The sequence below is a fragment of the Helobdella robusta genome (genome assembly GCF_000326865.2).
Source record: "Helobdella robusta unplaced genomic scaffold HELROscaffold_3, whole genome shotgun sequence".
Lineage (NCBI taxonomy): Eukaryota > Metazoa > Annelida > Clitellata > Rhynchobdellida > Glossiphoniidae > Helobdella > Helobdella robusta.
In genome coordinates, this window is record NW_008704501.1 from 2,824,598 (window position 1) to 2,844,811 (window position 20,214).

Here is a 20,214-nt window from a genome sequence, read left to right on the forward strand (position 1 = left end):
TTTCTAAATATCCAATTGTTGAATTTTTTCGAAATATTATTTTTTAGATACTTCCAAGCGAAAAGTTTTGACAACCTCTATTAAAAAGTGAGATAATTTTAATTGTTTAGTAGTCCTTAACATTATTTTGACCTATTAAAGTAATCGTTCAGTGTATTTTAACTGTATATTAAAAGTCAGATCAAAACTTATTTAATTCAAACTTCTTGATCTATGTTACTGAAATCAATTTTGCTCCGAATGAAGCTGCAAACCAGAGCTAACTCAGCCGTCAGATATTTTTTGATTGTTCTCAATCTTTGTAGCTGAAAAACCTCTTTGTCGTATTTTATATACATTATATATATTGTATAATTTTGTGTTGTCTTGTTGAATTTGTTCAGAGCTTCTGATGAATTGATTTCAATAGTTTTAAGATGTTTATAACAACAGCCTTGACCACAAGTTATGCGTTAATAAACTTACGTGATCATTCTTCAAACCAAGATTGCCAACTCTTCTATCTCCTGTAATTTTTTTATGCATTTATTACAAAGCCAAGTTTCAAAATCACTTTTTCCCAACTTTCAATCCTGTTATTGTGGTTTGTAATATTGTTGCCACTTTTTGAAGACTATTCATAGGTGGACGTTGTTTCCACAATTCTGTAGTGAGAGATTAGGTGAAGAAATTCTGTTTAGCACATGAGAACTGTGCAATATTGATAACAAGGATTTAATAAATTGTTATGTGACCTTGATTTAAAAAAGTTTTTTTGAGAGTTGGAATGAATACTATATTTTTAAAAATTGCATTTCAATTCGTTTTTTTTAATTTAAAGACAAACAATATTTAACTGAAGCTGCAGATATAGTAAATGTATTTATTTTCTTATTAGACCACCAATGAGGGTTCCTATTGAACACCAGATGAAATACATTGAAAATGATGATTTGCAATACGGCGAGGATGCTGTCACCAGCGATATCACAGGAGATGATGTTCATTCATTTGTGAGCAGCTCTCTACAGATGAAGACTGATCATTACACGACTTTAAAATTGAAAAGTTCAACATTATCATGCGATAAACTCGACAGAAGAGATTTTAATTTGTCATCCATCAAAGAAGAACAAGGTTTTTATGCTTTGCTCTTGCTGTTACACCCGCTTGTTAGAATTTTGCAATGCGATTTATTTATTTGATGCAAGACATCGAGATTAAAATGTTTGAACATTACAAAGTTAAGATCGTCAGCATTTGTATGCCTGTTGAATAGTGAAAATTTAGATGCACTTACAGATCTTGCTTTTACTGACACTTTTGATTAATTCAATAACCTCTTCAAAAATTTTTTTTGAAAGTGCTGCAAAATGTTTTTTCGCCATTTTCCTTACAATCTTAAACTTCCGCAATGATCAATATCGTGCAGCAGCGTTGTAAAAAATATACATACAATCAGGAAGAACACATGATTTTTTGTTAAAACTTCATTGTATTAACACCATACTATATATCTTCACAGTAGTTTCACTACATTCTGCCAAGTTTCATGAAAATTTTTGATAATGACAAATTCATATTTGCTTGCAGATGTTACGTCGAGCGTTCAGACAAATTTTTTGTTCGTAACCGATTCCACTGCAGTTTCAACACTCGCCAGGTAATGGTGACTGGTTGAAATAAAAAAACTGTAACGCTTACTAATTCGTTAATTAATTTGAAAGACTTTCAGGACCGTTGAATACGTCAGGTGTTATTTCTACTGAAACGTTTGGTTTGTTGATTTGGGTTTATAATTTAGCAAATCAGACATTCATTACATGATTATTATTACAAATATTGAATTATTGTTTGAATTGTTATTGAAAGAAAATAAACTTCAAGGTGCTTGCAAACTGAATGTTTCGACAACATCAGTTAAAAAGTGAGTTTTTTAATATCGTATGATCAAATGAATATGTATGTGATTGTATTGATATATTCATTTAGTGCCTGTGTGCTTGTATGAATATGTATGTGAGAGTGTATCCGTGTTTTAGCGTGTACGTGTGTGTGCTTGTACGCTGGATGTTCAATTCGTAGACATTCATATTTACAACGTTTACATCATGCTAATAATTTCTTTATTACAACACGGAGGTTTTACTATATATGTATGTGTCGTGTATTTGTATTTAACTGCTCTATATTTTATCACAGTATCGCATTTATGAACTGAAAGGCAAAGAAGTAATTGGGATAGCATTTATTTCAGTTGTGTGTATTATTTTCTTTACTAGACTTCCGATCAGAGTCCCTATTGAACATCAGTTGAAATACACAGAGGATGATGATTTGCTATACGAAGAAGTAAATGTGCCAAACGATATTTCAAAAGAGAATGTTGATCAGTCAACACTCGTTATTTCAAAAGAAACAACTCCTGGACTTAATATTTTAAGATTAGAAAATTCAATAATATTTTATGAAAGGTGTGACAAAAAAGAATTGAATTCTCTAAAGTTTGAACCATCGACCAACAAAGATGTTTTAGGTAATCAGACGGAAATTATTTTCGTTTGAAAATTGTCTCCATTTTTTTTTTAAATTTTTTTACATTAGAATTTTTTAAATTCCTGTTTGCCAAAGTGAAAAAATTCAATTGAAAACTCATTAAGTCTTAAAAAAGTTGGAACTTTGATATGTAAAATGTCATTCCCCTCTTGGGATAAGCTACTACTGAGAGAGATAACTATTTTTCGAAATGATAAAATTGTTTTTTAAATTACTATCTAATGCTATCACTAACTAAACTTATTCAATCAAAAAATGTGAGTTTTTGAAGAGAATTTGCGAAAACTAATTTCGGCTTTCTTGTAGCTGACTAACTAACTAACTGTTCAAAACTAATTATAACTATCCCAACATACGGCATATACAAAACTCATCGTACAGTATGCTTACATAAAGTGATCATTTATGTGGGCCTTATTCTCATTTAATTCTGTCTACTTCACTGACGCGTAAGCTAGATGTTGCTCTACCGAGTTGCATTTTCATATAGTTTTTTAAATTACCTGGTTTCAACAAATGATAAGCCTCGTTGTTTTGGTTTTTCATAAATTTTAAACAGATGAGTCTTTATGACAATTTGTTTAATTTTTTTCAAACCACTAAGATGACATGCAGCAGTTTAGCAATTTTAATGCAGTCAAATTTATAGACAGCCTTACAATGAATTAAAATGCTAAACAAAATTTGTATGTCATAAACTTAACATTTATTTTGTACCCCTGTCTAGATGCGATCCATTCATATAAAGCTGGGCCGGCTCTTCCCTTCTATAGCAACTCTCACGATGGTATTGTTGCAACGGCCTCAAACTCAACTTCAATCATTAAGTTAATACTTTTTATTGGCTATTGACCTTTTTACCATTAGATTCTTTTAGTCCGTGGTTGACGCTGGTACTGCCTAAGCACGCGGCCTAAGCACGCGGACTGGTCAACTGATTGGTTGTAATAACATTTCAAACTGCATTTATCAGTAAATTGGTAACGTTTTTTTAGTTGACTTTTATTTTTAAGGAAGAAAATTGAACCGCCGAGAAGGGTTTCTAAAGAAGAAGCAGAACTAATGAGCAAGCTGTATTACGAAAGTGAGGATGACTGCAGTTCTCAAGAAGACATCATAAATAACTCAAACTATGTTGAAAAACTAATAGACAGTTCATGTTCAACGATTGATCCAACATTTGAAACTTCCACTTTTTTACCCACAACAGCATTTGTTCATGACGACTCTGCAAGTTGCTTCAGCAATTTGAATGACGGAAACTTTATTTCTGTATCAAATTATTCATCAATCAATAAATCCCTAATAGAATCTTTTGTAGATGTTTCAGCCAATTACCTGCTTGCACATCAAGACAATGAGACAAAAACCTTTCAGCAGCAGCTATGTATTGAAGATGCGTTTATATCGTCCCCTACCATTGATTCTCTGTTTGGGAAAAACACTGATTTACCAAAGTTGAGATCATCTTACGGTTTATTTCAACAGGTCGATGATCCATTAATTACAAAGGATTTCATGAAATCTGATTTGTTCGATGTCTGCTCTTTGAAGGAAGGTTCAAAAGTACAACCGCCACATTCATTGCGTTCATCACATACTCTAAGTACTGTAGACAATAACAATCTCCTAAAAAGTGAAACACGCCAGCAAAGGCTTCCATTTAATGTTTCGCCACCATCATCTGCACGCTATAAGGATAAAGAGAATATTGAAATTAATGCTAAAGCTGAATGCAAGGCATCTGATGAGCATCACTCAGCTAAAAAAGAAAATGGCTTGTGGATTGGGAAAAGATATTTCACGAAACATCATGTTATTGGCAATGGAGGTTTTAGCGTGGTTAGTGCAGTTTATATTCTTTCGGTACAAACTCAGTACACTGCCTTTGTAATGAATTTGAATCTATTTTATCAGTTATTTCTACATATTTTTGTTGTTGATGATTTTGAAAATAGATGAAAAAAATTCAACGAAAAAATTGTCCGTTTCGGAATGGTTAAGTCTTTCAACAATCTATACGTATACGTTTCCCCCTAAATTAACTCATGTCGTTTTTATTCAACTGTGATTTTTTCTTCTTCGTGCCGTTGATGCATTGTATAGTATCGTAGTTTTTTAAATCCTAAGAGCGCTTCAATTGAGTCAGCTTCAGAGGTGTTGATTGCGCGTCTTGTTCAATGGGTGATGTTTTGAACGCCCATCGAAAACTTCGCCATTGATACTTATGAAAACTTTTGACTAGTTTGAAACAATTAGTAAAATCACCCTGAGTACATTTATTAACACCAAAAAATGTTAGCACGTGTGCATTTTCGTAATTGTTATAAATTTTATAGAGCTTTACGCGTAATTTTATCACATGTAAATGTGATAATTGAAATAATAATTGAAGTTGAAGGGCGTTGAGATAATTTGAAGTTGAAAGGCGTTTAAATGTTCGTCTGTCAGTACGGCTTCAAAAGCCTGTGTGAACAAATATGTTTAGGTCGGTTTTTAATTGCCAATAATCTATTTAAAACAATTTTAATCGTGTAAGGTTTATAAAGCGTCCAGCGACGATATAAAGGATTGTGCCATAAAATGTATTAGCCTGGATGCTGGTGATGATAGCACTATTTCAAATTACATGACGGAGATCTATATAATGAAGCAACTTAAAGGAGAACAAGGGATCATTCAACTTTTTGATTAGTTAGAATTTTCTTCAATCTAATAATCTTTTTCCTTTTCGTATATTGCAAATGTCGTTAAATAGATGTTTTATATTATGTGGATGGTAGCTTTAATTGGTGGTGTTGTTTTATGGGGTGAATGACATGATTTGTATTTGTTTCTTATTCAGTTGAATAACCTTAGATCAAATGTGATGAATATTTCAGTGGTTGACAGTATGGTAGGGTGAAGGCAAGTAGTTGAGTTGAATTAATTTTTTGATGATAGATTGTAGTTGTTGAAGTTATTGCTGGGTAGTGGAGCTATACCAGGAAAGAACTGCATACTTCATGTGTGAGGTGACGAATGATTCTGTGAGATGTTCTAGGTGCATGAAATGTTTAAAACCCTTTAGCTGGGGATGTGTTTTGGTGCAATTTTTAGTGTGAGGGAAATTGCAATGTCTAATATTTTTAATCGGTTCGTTTGAATGATTTATGGATGTTTTGGATGTGCGCCTGTTCTAAATGTTTGAAAATTGAAAACTAAATTTTATAAAATTTCCACCATCGTTTTTGATTTAGCATCAGATTTTTTAAAGAATGAAAATGTATGTTGCGACTTTTTATTTTAGTTTTTACTTTGAGAAATTACTGTATCAACATTTTGTAGTAGGCCAGTTTCAACAAGGTGAATCAGTTATGTAAGCTAGTGACATTTTTTTAGAAGACTGAACAAACACAGATATATTTATTTAAAATCTGGTGGCATTTGATACAAAAATGTTTCATTCTAGCCCTCATCAGAAAGATGCGGAATTAATTTTTGTAAATGTTTGTGTCATGTAGACACGAATATATCATCAGACTTTTATACCTCACGTTAAAATTTCGTTATTTTCATAAACCAAGTCAGGATTATATTTATAGAAGCATCTAAACACTGTAATAATCTATTCATTGTCACGTTCCAACGTAATTTTTCGAAGTTTTTTAGATGAAAGAGAAAGCAAATTGTACTTGGTCATGGAAAGGGGAGATACGGATTTAAAATCTTTCTACAATTCTTACCTGTCGTTGCATCCACACAAGAAAGAATCACTCATTAAATTTTGTTGGAAAGGCATGCTTACTTCTGTTCAGATTCTGCATAAAAACAGTTCCGTTGTTTTTTCTATTTATTTTTTTATATATTAACAATTCAATTTTATTAATGAAATTTAATCTGAATATTTTGAAAAGTGAGGTTCGATTAAAAGTTATTATTTTTTTATTTTTAAAAGCGAAAATAAGCAATTGATTTAAAATTTTTAATTAATTTTCTTGACAGAAATAATCCACCTGGACTTGAAACCTGCAAATTTCATATTGGTAAATGATCAATTAAAAGTTATTGACTTTGGCATATCTAAACGAGTTAATCCGGACAATACGAGTGTCACCTGCAATGATATTGCGGGCACTTGCAACTTCATGAGTCCAGAATCTCTCTGTAATATTGACTACAACAGTACAAAAGTAAAAGTTAGTTGAACTGGGCTTTTTGATTTTTAAATTTGCGGTAAAACCTGTCAAAAGTGCAAAATTTACCTAAGCCGGATCGTCTATAAACCAAATTTTTGTTTAACTCAGAAAAGCATTAAAACGTATAAATTTTCAAGTTGAATAAAGTTGATAAGGACATAAGCCTGAAAACCACCAAAACGAGATGAGAGAGGTGTGTGTTTATTCATTCATTTACATGTGATAAATGATATTTAAGTTGTAGATCAACTGAAACTAAAAATTCTTTGCTAAAACTTACCCGTCAGCGTTTTTTCTCATGCGAGATAATTCAACAAATTTGAAGGTATGTAGGAACCTGCTGTCAGTTGATGAATCCGAGTTCTCGTCAGTAGCGAAAACTAATATGTTCAAAATAGATTGATTGTTTCAAAGTATAAAAATTTCTAACCGTTTTAAAATTAGTATGGAAACATTAAAAAATATCCGATAAAAAGATAGCGACATGCGTTAAAAGATGTTTTGAAACACACGATACCACACACCGTTATCAAATAAACCGCTTATAATTAATAAATGTGGTTTAATAATGGTATAATGTAGATTTATAACAATTGAATTCAGTTATTAGTTGATTAAAATTCTCTTTTGATCCGCGGGCACGTTTCTGCATAGCCTCTTATGATGATAAATTTCTAGGACAATAAAAATTCGCGACTTTTGTTTCACGACCTCTAAAGCAGAGTCAACACCTGCTAATGTACACAGGTTTTGCTGCATAGGCATTTATCTTTTTATTTTTTATAAAATGAAGCTAATGTTCCGTATTTATATTGTGATCTTAATTCAAAATTTTTGCAACATAATTTAAAGATCGGCGTGAAGTCTGACGTCTGGAGTCTTGGCTGCATACTTTATTACCTAGTATATGGAGCTCCTCCATTTCATAAAATAACTAATAATCTAATGAAAGCATTGGCAATCATGAACGGAACTTACGACATTCAGTATCCTGAAAACGATCTAGGCTCGTTATTAGCTCCTACAATTAAGGTGCATATTTATTATATATATTTAAATAAACGTTGTTGCTAGAATTTTGATGTAGATTATTTATTAAAACACATTTAATTTAATTATGTTACAATCGTTCTGAAAAGCAGCTCAAAATTAAATTCTGATCTCCATAATGTTAACGTTCATTTCAATTTAACTGACGTCAGATTGTTTCACTAAAAAATTACTAAAAAATTACTAAAAAATTACTAAAAAATTTACTTTAACTGGCCCAAAATAAAAATTTTCAGCATTTGCATTATAACTTGAAATAGAATTAACTACCTTAACAACTTTTGAAATCTGAATGTAATATAATGTAACATCTTTGTCTAGTGTAATTATTTTATATTTTAGGAAATATGAAATTAATAATTTATATAAAAACTGAGTCTCGTTGTTGACAAAGATTCAGCTGATTTTGGATCAAAACAAAAACTGTGACCAAAATTCGATTTTTTGACCGAACCCATCTTTAGCTGGTCTCTAACATTCTGTATATGGGTTAAAACAAAGTGGTTGCTATAAATATAAAATATCAATAAAATTGTGTGGTGTTGTCTGGTGTTGCTGCCGACAAGCTGACTACTTATTTGAGATCGAACCATTTTTTATTTCACATCTAATGTTTAATTATTTAATGTTGAATTGTATTTAACCTGATATAAATTTATAACGAAGCTACCAATTGAACATTATATTATTATATTGTTTATTTATTTTACATTACTCACTCAAATTTTAATTCAATCCAATAAACAGAAATGCCTGGCGAGGGAGTCAAAGCTCCGCCCATCAATTGAGGATCTGCTCAGTGATCCATTTCTTCATCAATAAAATTATGCTTTTTTCTACTTTTAAATCCTGAAACCCAATTATTTTAGCTATTTATAAATAAGAAAAAACAATATTAACTATGGTTTTAATAAAAAAATTAGAAATTTTTTATTGACAAATTTGTTGGCCTTTGACTTATTTAATAAAACTTGTATAGTTATATAAAATTCAAAAAATTAAACATTTTTACAGCTAATGCGTTTCGTGGCAACCATTTCATACGATTGGTTAGTTGACTCAAACGGCGCAAGTGTCTTGTCTCGCGTCGTCGTTGCGCGATGACCTGGTTTGATTTATTCGTCCAAAACTCGAAAACTGGTAATGAGATTTGCGTATGATGTGGTGCAAAACAAAACGTATTTATTATAAAATGTGCCTTTTTATTTAATTGGAAAAAAAATCAAGTGATTATGGAGTTTTACAGCAAAACACAGATTAATGATTTTCTATTTTAACAAGACAGCTGTTCATTACACACACCTAACATCTAAAATGGAACATGAGACCAAGTATACGACTATTTATCATAATTTGTTATTATTAATAGTTAATTAATTTGTTATAATAATTGTGTGCTGGAATCAAATAAATAATTGATAATGCAACGTTTTGAAGTGCTCCGTTATTGCCTACCTTTCCTACTGTACAAGATGTACGGTTAAATGCAATTATTTATGAATATCTACTAATTTTTCAAACGTACAACCGCACCTAAAGCCAGTTTAAGCAACGGCTGAAATTTTGTAAATAACTTACGAAGCTAAGACGGCGAAAACCAGTTAGCATATGATTCTCATGCCGTTTAGCCACACGGGACTGTGAAACAGCTGCTATAGTCAGAGGTTACAACTTCTATCTGCACGCCGACTTATCTATGAACCTACATTCAACTAAGTGTTGATTCATTAAACCAAAAATGTATCATTGTTAAAATCATTATAATAAATATATATAAAAAAACAAATATATTACATTCAATTAACTAAAATTTGGTCAATTCTTCCATTGTTTTTCTAGATTTCTTCTGCTTGTTCATGAACATTTCTGATGTATTTAAAAGTGATTGGTAATTCGTAAGACTTTGAATCTTCTCTTCTATTTTTTTAGAGACGATTTTATCCCCCCTGTAATTTATTTAAAATGAGTATTATAATGTGTAAAATCTATTTTAATAAAAAGAAACAAATCGATAAAAGAAGTGTCTTTACTCCGAAGACATAAGATAAACATTGGTACTATCCTCAATTCCACAGTTAAAAATAGGTTTTATACTGCAAATCGCACAGTTGCTTCAAAGGTGCTTCATCAAACAGTAAAATTATGAATAGAAGTGTTCGGAAAGGAATTTTTGTTGGAACAACATTTAATACAAAAATAACCTCAGAATGTTTCTCTCCAGACTCATTTTCAGTTTCTGCATTTCCTCGTTCGATCTCCGCAATTCGTCAGCTGTCTCCATCAACTTTTTATTTTTATAAACATCTCATATTAATCAAATATTAATTACTGATGACATTCAGAAAAACACGTTTTAGTTTAGAATCGGTTTTTATATCACAAAAGACATCAACTTAGATAACAACAGAAGTATGAATCAAATAAAAAAATTCTCGAAGGAATTACGTTCTAAGAGAGGAATGAATTATTTGAAACAAACAGTAAATAAAAGCCAAAATGAGATCACACAGAGCACAAATAAAATGAAATGTTAATTCAAATTCTCATTCATTGGCAGCATAATGCGTACATCACAAAAATACTGTAGCAACAACGGCCGATCTAGGGGAGGATGGCCGCTTCGTTTTGTGGGCAGTTTTGTAATTAAAAGTCAGTAATACAGACAGGAAACCACCGATTTTAAGTAAAAAAATATCACTGCGTAGAAACAAATCTAAAATGAACTGATATGTATAACAACCAAATTTTTGGGGGTTCAAAAATGGACGAAAGAAATAATGTCACCAACTTGAATGTTTATATCTTTGTCTGATTTCTTATTTAATTCCTCTGCGGATATATGTTTTCGTTGATGGCCTTTAATTTGCCACGATTGTTTTTTGTGTTTTACATGCCTCTGATCAAATACTTTTTTATTTAAAACATCGAAAATATTTGTAGACGGTTTTTTAAAATGATGTTTCGAATTCTTTGACGGTTTTTTATCGAGCGCATGAGCTGATAAATACCCATTATACCTTTCTTTCATCTCCATTATTTTATCCAATGATTTGCCTAAAAAATTAAATATTGAACATTTTTACTCAAATAATTTTCAAATAATTATTAAAATGAACAGAATTCAATAAAATAAACACATTCAACAAATTTTCATCATGGTAGCCTTCATTTTGTTGTAAAAATTCTGTCAATTGTTAGATTTACGATGAGAATTTTTATAATGAGATTCAAAAAGCACATCTATTAAAACGTGAAAATACAATAAAAAGAAAAAAGGCTGTACTGTTCGATGATGTGCAGGCAACATTTTACTAAATGCCAAAAATATTAGAAAAACACAAGCAAACGAAACCTTACCAAATATCTGAGGCAAAAAATGAAAAAGTACACTTTGAAAAAAATATTTATTTGAATATTATCAAATGTAATTTTACCAGCTGGAAGAATATTTACTGGCACAGGAAGAGATCTTCCGTCACTGTTTTTTCCCAACCCCTCTCCAATAATATATCCCATCTTCAACATCAACTTCGAACCTATCCCCTGTCATTGTATTCAAACGACTAAATTTATTCCATCATTATTAGTTGACTTTAGATATTTTTTTAATTTGTCTATTAACGAATTTATAATAATATTTTTATTTCTTAAATTATCTATTTATTTAGCCTCCTATATCAATAACTGATTCTTTCAAATACATACTTATTAGAGTTTAACTTTCGGCATGCAATTAACTTTTTGGCTTTTGAACCATATATTCACCCTATAAATAGCGCAAACATGAAAGATAGCGCATGAAAAACATAATTAAACAATTAAACACAGTAGCTGACTTGCCCCAAATGTATGCCAACGTAGATTGAGCAGAGACAAAGTATTTACAAATAATCAACAGCATTATTTAATTAAATCATATTAGAGTAACAGATTTCAAGAAATGCATTTCAAATGAGTTTTTGTTTAGCTGCGATTTTCGTAGAAATGTCGAAAAATTACATAGTAAATATATCTGAAAAAAAACTAAATGAGAGACACACATCATCACGTAAAATTAGTTTAAGAAAAAATAGAAAGAGAAAAAAAAGAACACTATGACGGCACTATGGAGTTCAAACTAACTAAAAAATCAACATTTACATAAAAATGCCAATATATATTGAGCTATAGAGAATGTACAAACTCTCGTGTGCTGCTCCCACGAACCCAACTTTTCAGATGTTTGAATTTTCAGATCTTCTGCCTCTCTGTTACAAGTAAGTGTTGCTGATTCACTAATTTCATTGTCTGTGCTCATCTCATCTATGTTATCTATGTTATCATCTAAAACAAATTTATGAAAAAATTCAATCTTTCAAACCCAATGAGAGTGTGTATACGTTTCAAATAATAAGAACTTATTTATCCTCTAGCTGAACAAACAATTCATTTCATGACAGATTCAATTGTAAACCTAAACACGATACACTAAACATGAGCTACATATATTGGCAATAAGTTGCAATACAATAACAAAGTTGACAAAGCATTATCAATCACATGGCGATTTGACGTAAAGTCATTAAGGATAAAATTTATTTTCCATTTTATTAACCACAATGTATAAAATAAGACATCGCTATTATGTTAACTTCAATTAAAACCAACTTTATTAAAATAAGCTGCCTCAGAAATCTTTTCCATATTGTAAAAATTAGCAAATAGGTTTTTAATACATTGGTTTTAATCGAACTGTTACCATAGAAAGTGCATCACACGCACATAAATAATTGAACATTCAAGTTGTGCAGTTTATATGGTAATTACAATAAATCTGCAGTTTCTTCTGCTTGGTGCATCACTTTGAAGGTTCAAGTGATGCAGTTTCTTCAAATTTGTTGTCAATTTATTTTGTGTAGAAAACAGTTATAAACAATTTATAAAAATTTCATTAGACAGCGAATACAAAGCAAATTACCATAGTGAAAATCGTTTATCCAAACTGAGCAATGATGAAAACTCACCAATAGGTAAAACATCGTGCAAATCAAACTGCACAATGTGGTGGCCATCAAACATAATTTTGATCTTAACATCTGCCTCTTCAACCTTTTGATCATCGCAATCATTTTCTCCAGACCGAATGATGTCAACGACAACACCCGGACGCCACAACTCGTCACTATCCTTTCCAAGACATTTGCTGCCTACCTTTAATGACCTTCAAAGGGTCAGATAACAAATAATTAATAACGTTTTGCATTTTTATTGTCATAAGTAACGGTTCAAATGGTGTAGCAACATAAGAAGTAACATTCCAAGTCATTTAGTGTGTTATAAATTGGAGGACATAATTTGCATTCATCGTAATATCATCATCGTAATCAAAATAATTCATCATAATAATTTAATTGATAAGAATATATGAACCGTGAGATAAAAAGAATAAAAATTGTTCAACAAACTCAAAATCAGGTTCCTTAAAAGGCACAAGTTCAGAAATATCAATGACATAGCCATGGGACAACCTGATACAAATATAATTAGTTGAATGTATAAATCATGAACAAAATGGATCATTTTTCAGATTGATTTATCAACTAAATTCTAAAAAGGTACTGAATTATCAAAGAAAGAAATGTTTGTGTATTAATTTAATAGAAGACAATAAAATTTAAATAGAACTTAATTAAATAGAAGTCAATAGAAATTAAAAATTATTAATATATATTCAAATGAATGAATAAAATGTTCAAAAAAGATCTTCAGACAAACCTGCATTGGGAATCTTTGAATTTACATCTACCTTCAATGAAGTATGGACAGAGTTTCATGGAATCGTGAGTGGGATTACAGAAAAGCACTCTAACCTGTTGAAAATCATGTAATTAAAAAATAAAATCAAAACAACGAACCCCTAACTTCCATTAACCTATTTATAATAATGCAAAAGATCAAATAAAGATGACAAGACAACATCAGAACCTTATCTTTCTGCGGCTCCCGACAGAACACAAAAGCATTTTGATAACTCATCTCTCCCCAACTATGGAAATAAGGTACTCTGCATTTTAAACCGTATAACCCATCAAGTTTATCATCATCGTCGTCGTCGTCATTATCATCGTCGTCGTCGTCGTCATCATCTAAATGATCCTTGCTTTCTGTAAATACTGAGTCCTCTCTTTCAATGTCTAAGGTCTATACATTATTAATATTGGTGTTATTGTTTTTAATATTGTATTATTGTTATAATTATGGCTAATTCTTTTTTAATTAATTCTCAGGTGTAGCAAAAAAATAAAATACACACAGTATATGGAAATATGTTTGATGGACAGAGATCTCTTTGCATTCTAACACAGTCTCTGGAACAGTCTCTGGAGCAGTCTCTGCAACAGCAACAGGGACAGGCGCCTTAACAATCATTACACCAGCTTCCTATAAAATTGCTTAATTACTCTTACTTTTTGAATAGTTTTAGTAAAAAAATTACAACTTTATGTTACGTAATGATACACTCCTTTTACTCACATATTTTATTATACACTCACTTGTACAGCACTTTCATTAGCATCCACAAAAGCTAAAAGGTTACTTTTTTTCAAAGCTAACAGGCTTTCTGTAAAGTTTTAAAATGCAAAAATAAAATAGGTGACACTCAATAGGGGTAATGTAATGAATTTGAAAAATAATAACATAATAGGACAGATCAAAAAGCCCCTCAAATTCATAAACAGGACTTTTTTTCTATTTCAAAAGGAATTGAAATAGAATTAAACATATCTTATATATTATATTTATTATCTAAATAAAAAAAAATTTTATGTAATAAATAGTTTCAATAATCCTAACTCTTTGACTATTATCCAAATTAAAAAAACAATGAGAGAGAGAGAGAGAGAGAGAGAGAGAGAAAGAGAGAGAGAGATTTAAAAAAATACCTTCAGTTAACTTGATCAACTGCATGATGTCCTCTTTCAATTCTACTAGTTCATCAGAAGGTTTTATCATTAAAAGGTCTTCTACTGCTTTTAACTGTAACAAAATTATCAAAGTATAATAATCAAATAGTGCAATTTTTCAGATTTTAATAAGTTTGATGTGCAAGTTGGTTGTGGTTTATTACCATTGAAATAATATTTTTATTGATGTAACTTGTAACAGAACAAAAGGCTATAGGCATAGAGAGTAATACCAAAGCAGTGAGATTAATTTAATTAACTCTCTCTAAACTAAACTAAAGTCTAAAACTCTCCTAAATTAAGTCTAAATCTCTTGTGAGTGGTCATCTTTTCTTTCCAAACCCAGCTGGTGGGTTTTAGTAAAGCTTCAGGCAGTGGTGCTTATCATGTATGTATGGTATGACGCATTACAAAGGTCCATATAATATTAATATTATAATATTATTATAACTGTACTATTTTTTTTTGTACTGTTTTATTTTGTATCATTATTTTTATAATATTATATTCATTGATCCAAGGTTTTTACTTTTTTGGTACTTTAATTAAATTAACCTAAGATTTAAAACAAATTAAACAACAAACTTGTATTTTGTGATTATTAAGAGAATCAGCTAATTCTTCTTCGTTAGACTCCATTTTATCTGGGTAAAAAAACTACCATCCACAAATTCTGCATATAAATTAACACAAATTAACTAACGTCAGTTACTACACCTAGGGCAACGCCAGTTACTTTCTTTATTCCAAGTTAAAAGTAAAACTCAGACGTTATGATGGTTTTCTAACGTTATGATGGTATTCTTACATTGCATGCCATTGTCATATAAATATTACTTATTTGTCTATGATTTAGTAGCGCTTTTGAGATTCAACAATAAAAAAGCGCTGTATATAAATTTTCGTAATAATAATACAGTTTCAGTGTTGTTAATATATAATTTAACTAATTTATAGGTCAACGTCATATATATATATATATATATATATATATATATATATATATATATATATATATATATATATATATATTTATATATTATTTTCATTTTTATTAAGTGAACATTTGTAAGCGCTTTTCTAAAGTTATTCAAATGCGAACAATGTGCACTATGAGCGTTTTCTAGCTTTTTTCACGTTAAGTCAGCTGAGAACTAATTATGCTAAACCCATATAAATATAATGTCGTGTCCAATTGAACTTACTATCCAAAGCGCCAATAAACAAAGTTTGGTTTTATTTTAATTTAATCTTAATGTCCATTTTTGGACGTAAGAAAAATATTAATATAAATTTTTACTGACCAGAAAGCTTATTATTAATATATATAGGTAATCTCTCACTTTACGTTGGTTTGTTGTTTATTCTCAATGCATGGGACACAAATTATGTGTTTTAATTAAATTTAGTTGTTGTCTGCTAGAATAGTGAGGAAGTGGGGGAAGACAATGATCAACGATATTAAAATTCTGTTAGGATTACTACCAACCAATAAACCATAAAAAACAAATTATGAGCAAAACAAGTTAGTAGATGTCTGCTAGAATAGGGTTAGCGTTAGATTAGTAGTTATTAGTAGATTAGAACCAACCAACCATGAATAAACCAATGTAAAGTGAAAGATTACCTATTTATGTTTATATGTGATTGGTTTTAGGTTTAAGACAGTTATAGTTGCATCACCATCATCAGTCAGGTTTTACGTTTTAAGACTAGGTTATCCAAACAGTGTCTGTAAAAATACAACTCTCATAATAAAATAATGTTAAGAAAGTGAAATTTTGCTATGATTTGATTTTTGAATGATGCAGTCTGAATTATTATAAGTTTTGTGTAATTTTTATGTATTTTTATGCATTTTAAAACTTTTATATGGATTTCATTAAAAAAAATTCTTTTAGAAATTAAGTATTTGAATACTGAAAAGTGTTTCAGTAAGAGTTTGAATAGTTTTTTCTAAAGCTCCTTCATATGGTACATTATTCTTTTTTCAAATTTTCAGATTACAAAATGTCAAGAAAGGTTTCTAACAATGAGGAAATTGTACAAAAACTTATTCACTTGTTATGCAGTAATATAACAGGATTAACTGATGGTAATTTTTTCTCTTCATTCGTCATCAATTAATGGCTTCTAAATTAAAAATGAAATAGTTTATTTCTTATGTATAATTGAGGATGTATTTTTAAATTGTTTAATTATGTAATTTTTATTTACCTTGTTGAATTATTAGTTTGTTTTTTAATTGTACTTTAATAACTTTGGTTTTTTATTTTTTAGTAGTTTTTATCATTTGACTTTGTTTAATGATGTCGATACCAAATTGTTATTAAATTTACTTTAAATATTTTTTGTGATCTTATTCTTATTTGTTCTCCGAAGATCACTTAATAGCTATTTAATTGCAATTTGGCTTGGTTTGAAATAAATAAATAAATAACATTTCACAATTTGGCTTGGTTTTAAATAAATAATTAAAAATGAAGAATTAAATTAAAAAAATGATTATTGAGTTTATATAAAAGGCATCTAAAATTCTTTTATGAAGTGGTGTATTGTTTTATAAATGATATGAGAAGTTGTGGTGTTGATGAACTAACTTTGTAAATATATTTTTTTAATATCATTGTTCAGTTTAGAAAATTTTAACCATTCTTAGTCTTGTCTTGTTTTTAGTGTTTCTAATCAAAATTTGAGTTTATCCCAAATTGTAATGAATTATACAAGATGGCTAACTAGCCACCAGACATCAAGATGGTGTTGCCTGACATTTTTATGATATCTGGTATTTTGATGGTACCTAGTATGGGATTTTAATTTTTCATGCATATTTTGATGGTTCCTTGTATACCTTTAAAGAGAGGGCAAGTTTTCTATAATTTGTAATGACTAAACTGAACAGAAGGTATTATCATTTATTTAGTCTGGTAGTTGATGGAAACTTATGTATATGCGCAGTAGGAATTTTTACCAAAAATTACATTGTTTCTTTTTCAAAATAATTGCCTAAAAAAAATTTCAGATGCTCTGGCTCTTTGTTACAAGCAGGCTTTGTTTATTTTGGGAAGGTTGTCCCTTTTTTTTTCTTTTATTCATATATCAATTTTAAAATTGCGGCATAATTTTGCAGCAACTTTACATCAATTGTCTCCAATGAGTTTGAAGTTGCTGAGAAGATAAAGCGAAAATGTAGAGTATATTCTACTTAACTCATTATCGTTAAAATTTTATTAACACTTTAATTTTCAATAATTGATGTTTACAGTAGTTCGCCACAAAAATGAGAAAGAAGCCGTTAATTTTTCTGAACTTCATGTCAAACTGAGATGCAATGTTAGTAAGTTTTTATGGAAACTATTTGTAAAAAGAAAAAATTTGATGTTTCAAGTACATTTTGTGTGAATAGAGAGCCAGATTGACATTGTTCTGATATGTGTAGTTATTATTTATATTTTTTACATAGGCAATGATGGTTAACATTTTTTTTGTATGAAAACAAATGAGATTTCTAGAAACATTGACTGATATTTTAAACCTTTTTTTTTTAAAATTGATAGCAGATATAACATAAAAATTGTTTCTTTTCTTTTTTGAGATGGCTTTGTTAAATTTTGATATGATGAATGAATTGTTCTGCTGACAGTTCTTCTGACATTTTTAATGATAATAGAATTACAAACGGACAATAGTTGTTAGTTATGAATTTTATTTCTCATGTTTATTTCTTACAGAGTGCAATTGTTGAAAGACATTCAGTTTTATTTTTCCTATATAAAATGGCACTTTTTAAAGATCAAAAGGTAAGTCACAATTTTTGTGATATGTTATTTCATGTTATATATTTTAATCACCATTCATTGGCTTATTTGCTTTAATATTTAAAAGATATTATTAAAATAAATCTTTTATTGTCGTTTGTTCTGTGAAAATATTTTCTAAAAGGCTCTCTCTAGCCTGATGAGTATGCAGCGGTTGTGTGCAAAACCTCAAACTGGTGAAGAAGTTGATGGGAAGAATCTGAACAGGCTTCAAATGGTCAACTTACTTGCCGAAACTAGCTGCCCTTCTTCAAAGTTACATTCATTTGAATTGTAAGGGCGTAAACACTAAAATATATTTCAATAAATATAGAATGAAAATTAACATTATCATAATTTATGTCACCTCACCTTGTGATGTTGTTGGATGTTGTTGTTTGCAGGGAAAACGTTTTTTTACGAGTTTATGAAAGGATAATCAGCTCAACAATATTAATTAAGATGGACAGTTATCTTATAATTTTAAAAAAGAATTTTTTTCTATTGATTTTGATGATTGAAGGATTGAAGATTCACTTGTTGGCAGATAGAGGGTTCATGGTTGATGCTACAAGTAGAATTGATGATTAGTAAACAAGGACAAAGACAGTAAATATATAAAGTGCAGAAGATTGAAAAAAAAGAGGATACCACAAACACATCTTCAAAAGAGGTACTCAAACAAGAAAATAAAACAAATGAATGCAAAGTGCAAAATGAATATTGAAACTATTAAAGATAAGAGTGGAAATAGAAAAACAAAAAATATGGTTGTACAGAAAGTTTGGAAAGATTATTTTCAAAAACTTCAGGCAGATTTGAAGATGTTGAATGAAATTGTTGCAACCACCAACAACTAACAGGAGATGAAAAATTTCTTATAGGAAAATTTGAGGGTGCAATTAATGAGTTGAAAGACTTCAAGTCTACAGGAAATCATAACATCATAGCAGAAATGATAAAATCTGGAAGGAAAACAATTTTGATGAAAATGAGTAAACTCGTAATAAAAGTGCAACTCAAAAACAATGCCAGAAGATTGAGAAAAAGTTATGTTAGCATCGAAATATAAATTGAAGGGAGTGTAGAAGCTAACAAGAGACCAACTGCACTGTTGAATTTAGCTGGTAAATTATATATACACGAAATAAAATTCGTTTTACATGTTTGTTCTACCTTCTTAATCACATTCAAACTTTTTAAAATCTGAATTTGTTTCATTTGAAAGAGTTACATCAAGTTCAAAAAATGCTTCACAAAGTACCGAATATGTCACTAAAAGAAATACCAGTCTGAGAAGTAATCAACATTCTGGTAATTGATTTTTTAAATTTATGTTTTTTTTTATTCAAGCTAAAAAATTTGTTTTGTTTTTTTTTTTCATTTAGGCAAAAATATTAGATTAAGCTTCCTATCGAATTCATCATTGGTCATATGAACGCTGAAAATGCTGTTTTGCTTCTTTAATCCATTAATTTCTTACTACATTTCAGATTTTGTCTTTGTTTTTAAAGATATAAAACTTTTCTCTGTTTCAATTCATAATTATTTTTCTTAATTATTTCATATATTTATAAATGGTTGACAGACATGAAAGCTCTAAATTTAAATGAAATGGATACAACTGATCGTCTAATTTGGCGCAAAAAATTGATGGCAAAGAAAACAACGTCCTACCTCGGGGAACCGGGTTTCTGGACGCTAAACGAA

The 20,214-nt window shown here is 29.8% G+C and overlaps 2 protein-coding genes across 2 annotated transcripts; one reads left to right on the top strand and one right to left on the bottom strand.

The window, feature by feature from the left end:
* Positions 1-884: 884 nt before the first annotated feature.
* On the top strand, positions 885-8,585 carry HELRODRAFT_161257 (hypothetical protein; the record flags this gene model as incomplete). Its single annotated transcript, XM_009021193.1, has 9 exons — positions 885-1,116; positions 1,573-1,642; positions 2,262-2,483; positions 3,549-4,377; positions 5,075-5,229; positions 6,179-6,348; positions 6,520-6,713; positions 7,566-7,745; positions 8,511-8,585. The coding sequence occupies 9 exons, from the start codon at positions 885-887 to the stop codon at positions 8,583-8,585; spliced, it is 2,127 nt and encodes a 708-aa protein (XP_009019441.1).
* Positions 8,586-9,535: 950 nt separating this feature from the next.
* Positions 9,536-15,346, bottom strand: HELRODRAFT_188556 (hypothetical protein; the record flags this gene model as incomplete). The annotated part of the gene is made up of 11 exons (XM_009021194.1): positions 9,536-9,709; positions 9,965-10,047; positions 10,552-10,817; positions 11,198-11,306; positions 11,947-12,086; positions 12,767-12,963; positions 13,518-13,612; positions 13,728-13,943; positions 14,297-14,364; positions 14,687-14,780; positions 15,293-15,346. The coding sequence occupies 11 exons, from the start codon at positions 15,344-15,346 to the stop codon at positions 9,568-9,570; spliced, it is 1,464 nt and encodes a 487-aa protein (XP_009019442.1). The 3' UTR covers positions 9,536-9,567.
* Between the last annotated feature and the right edge of the window lie 4,868 nt (positions 15,347-20,214).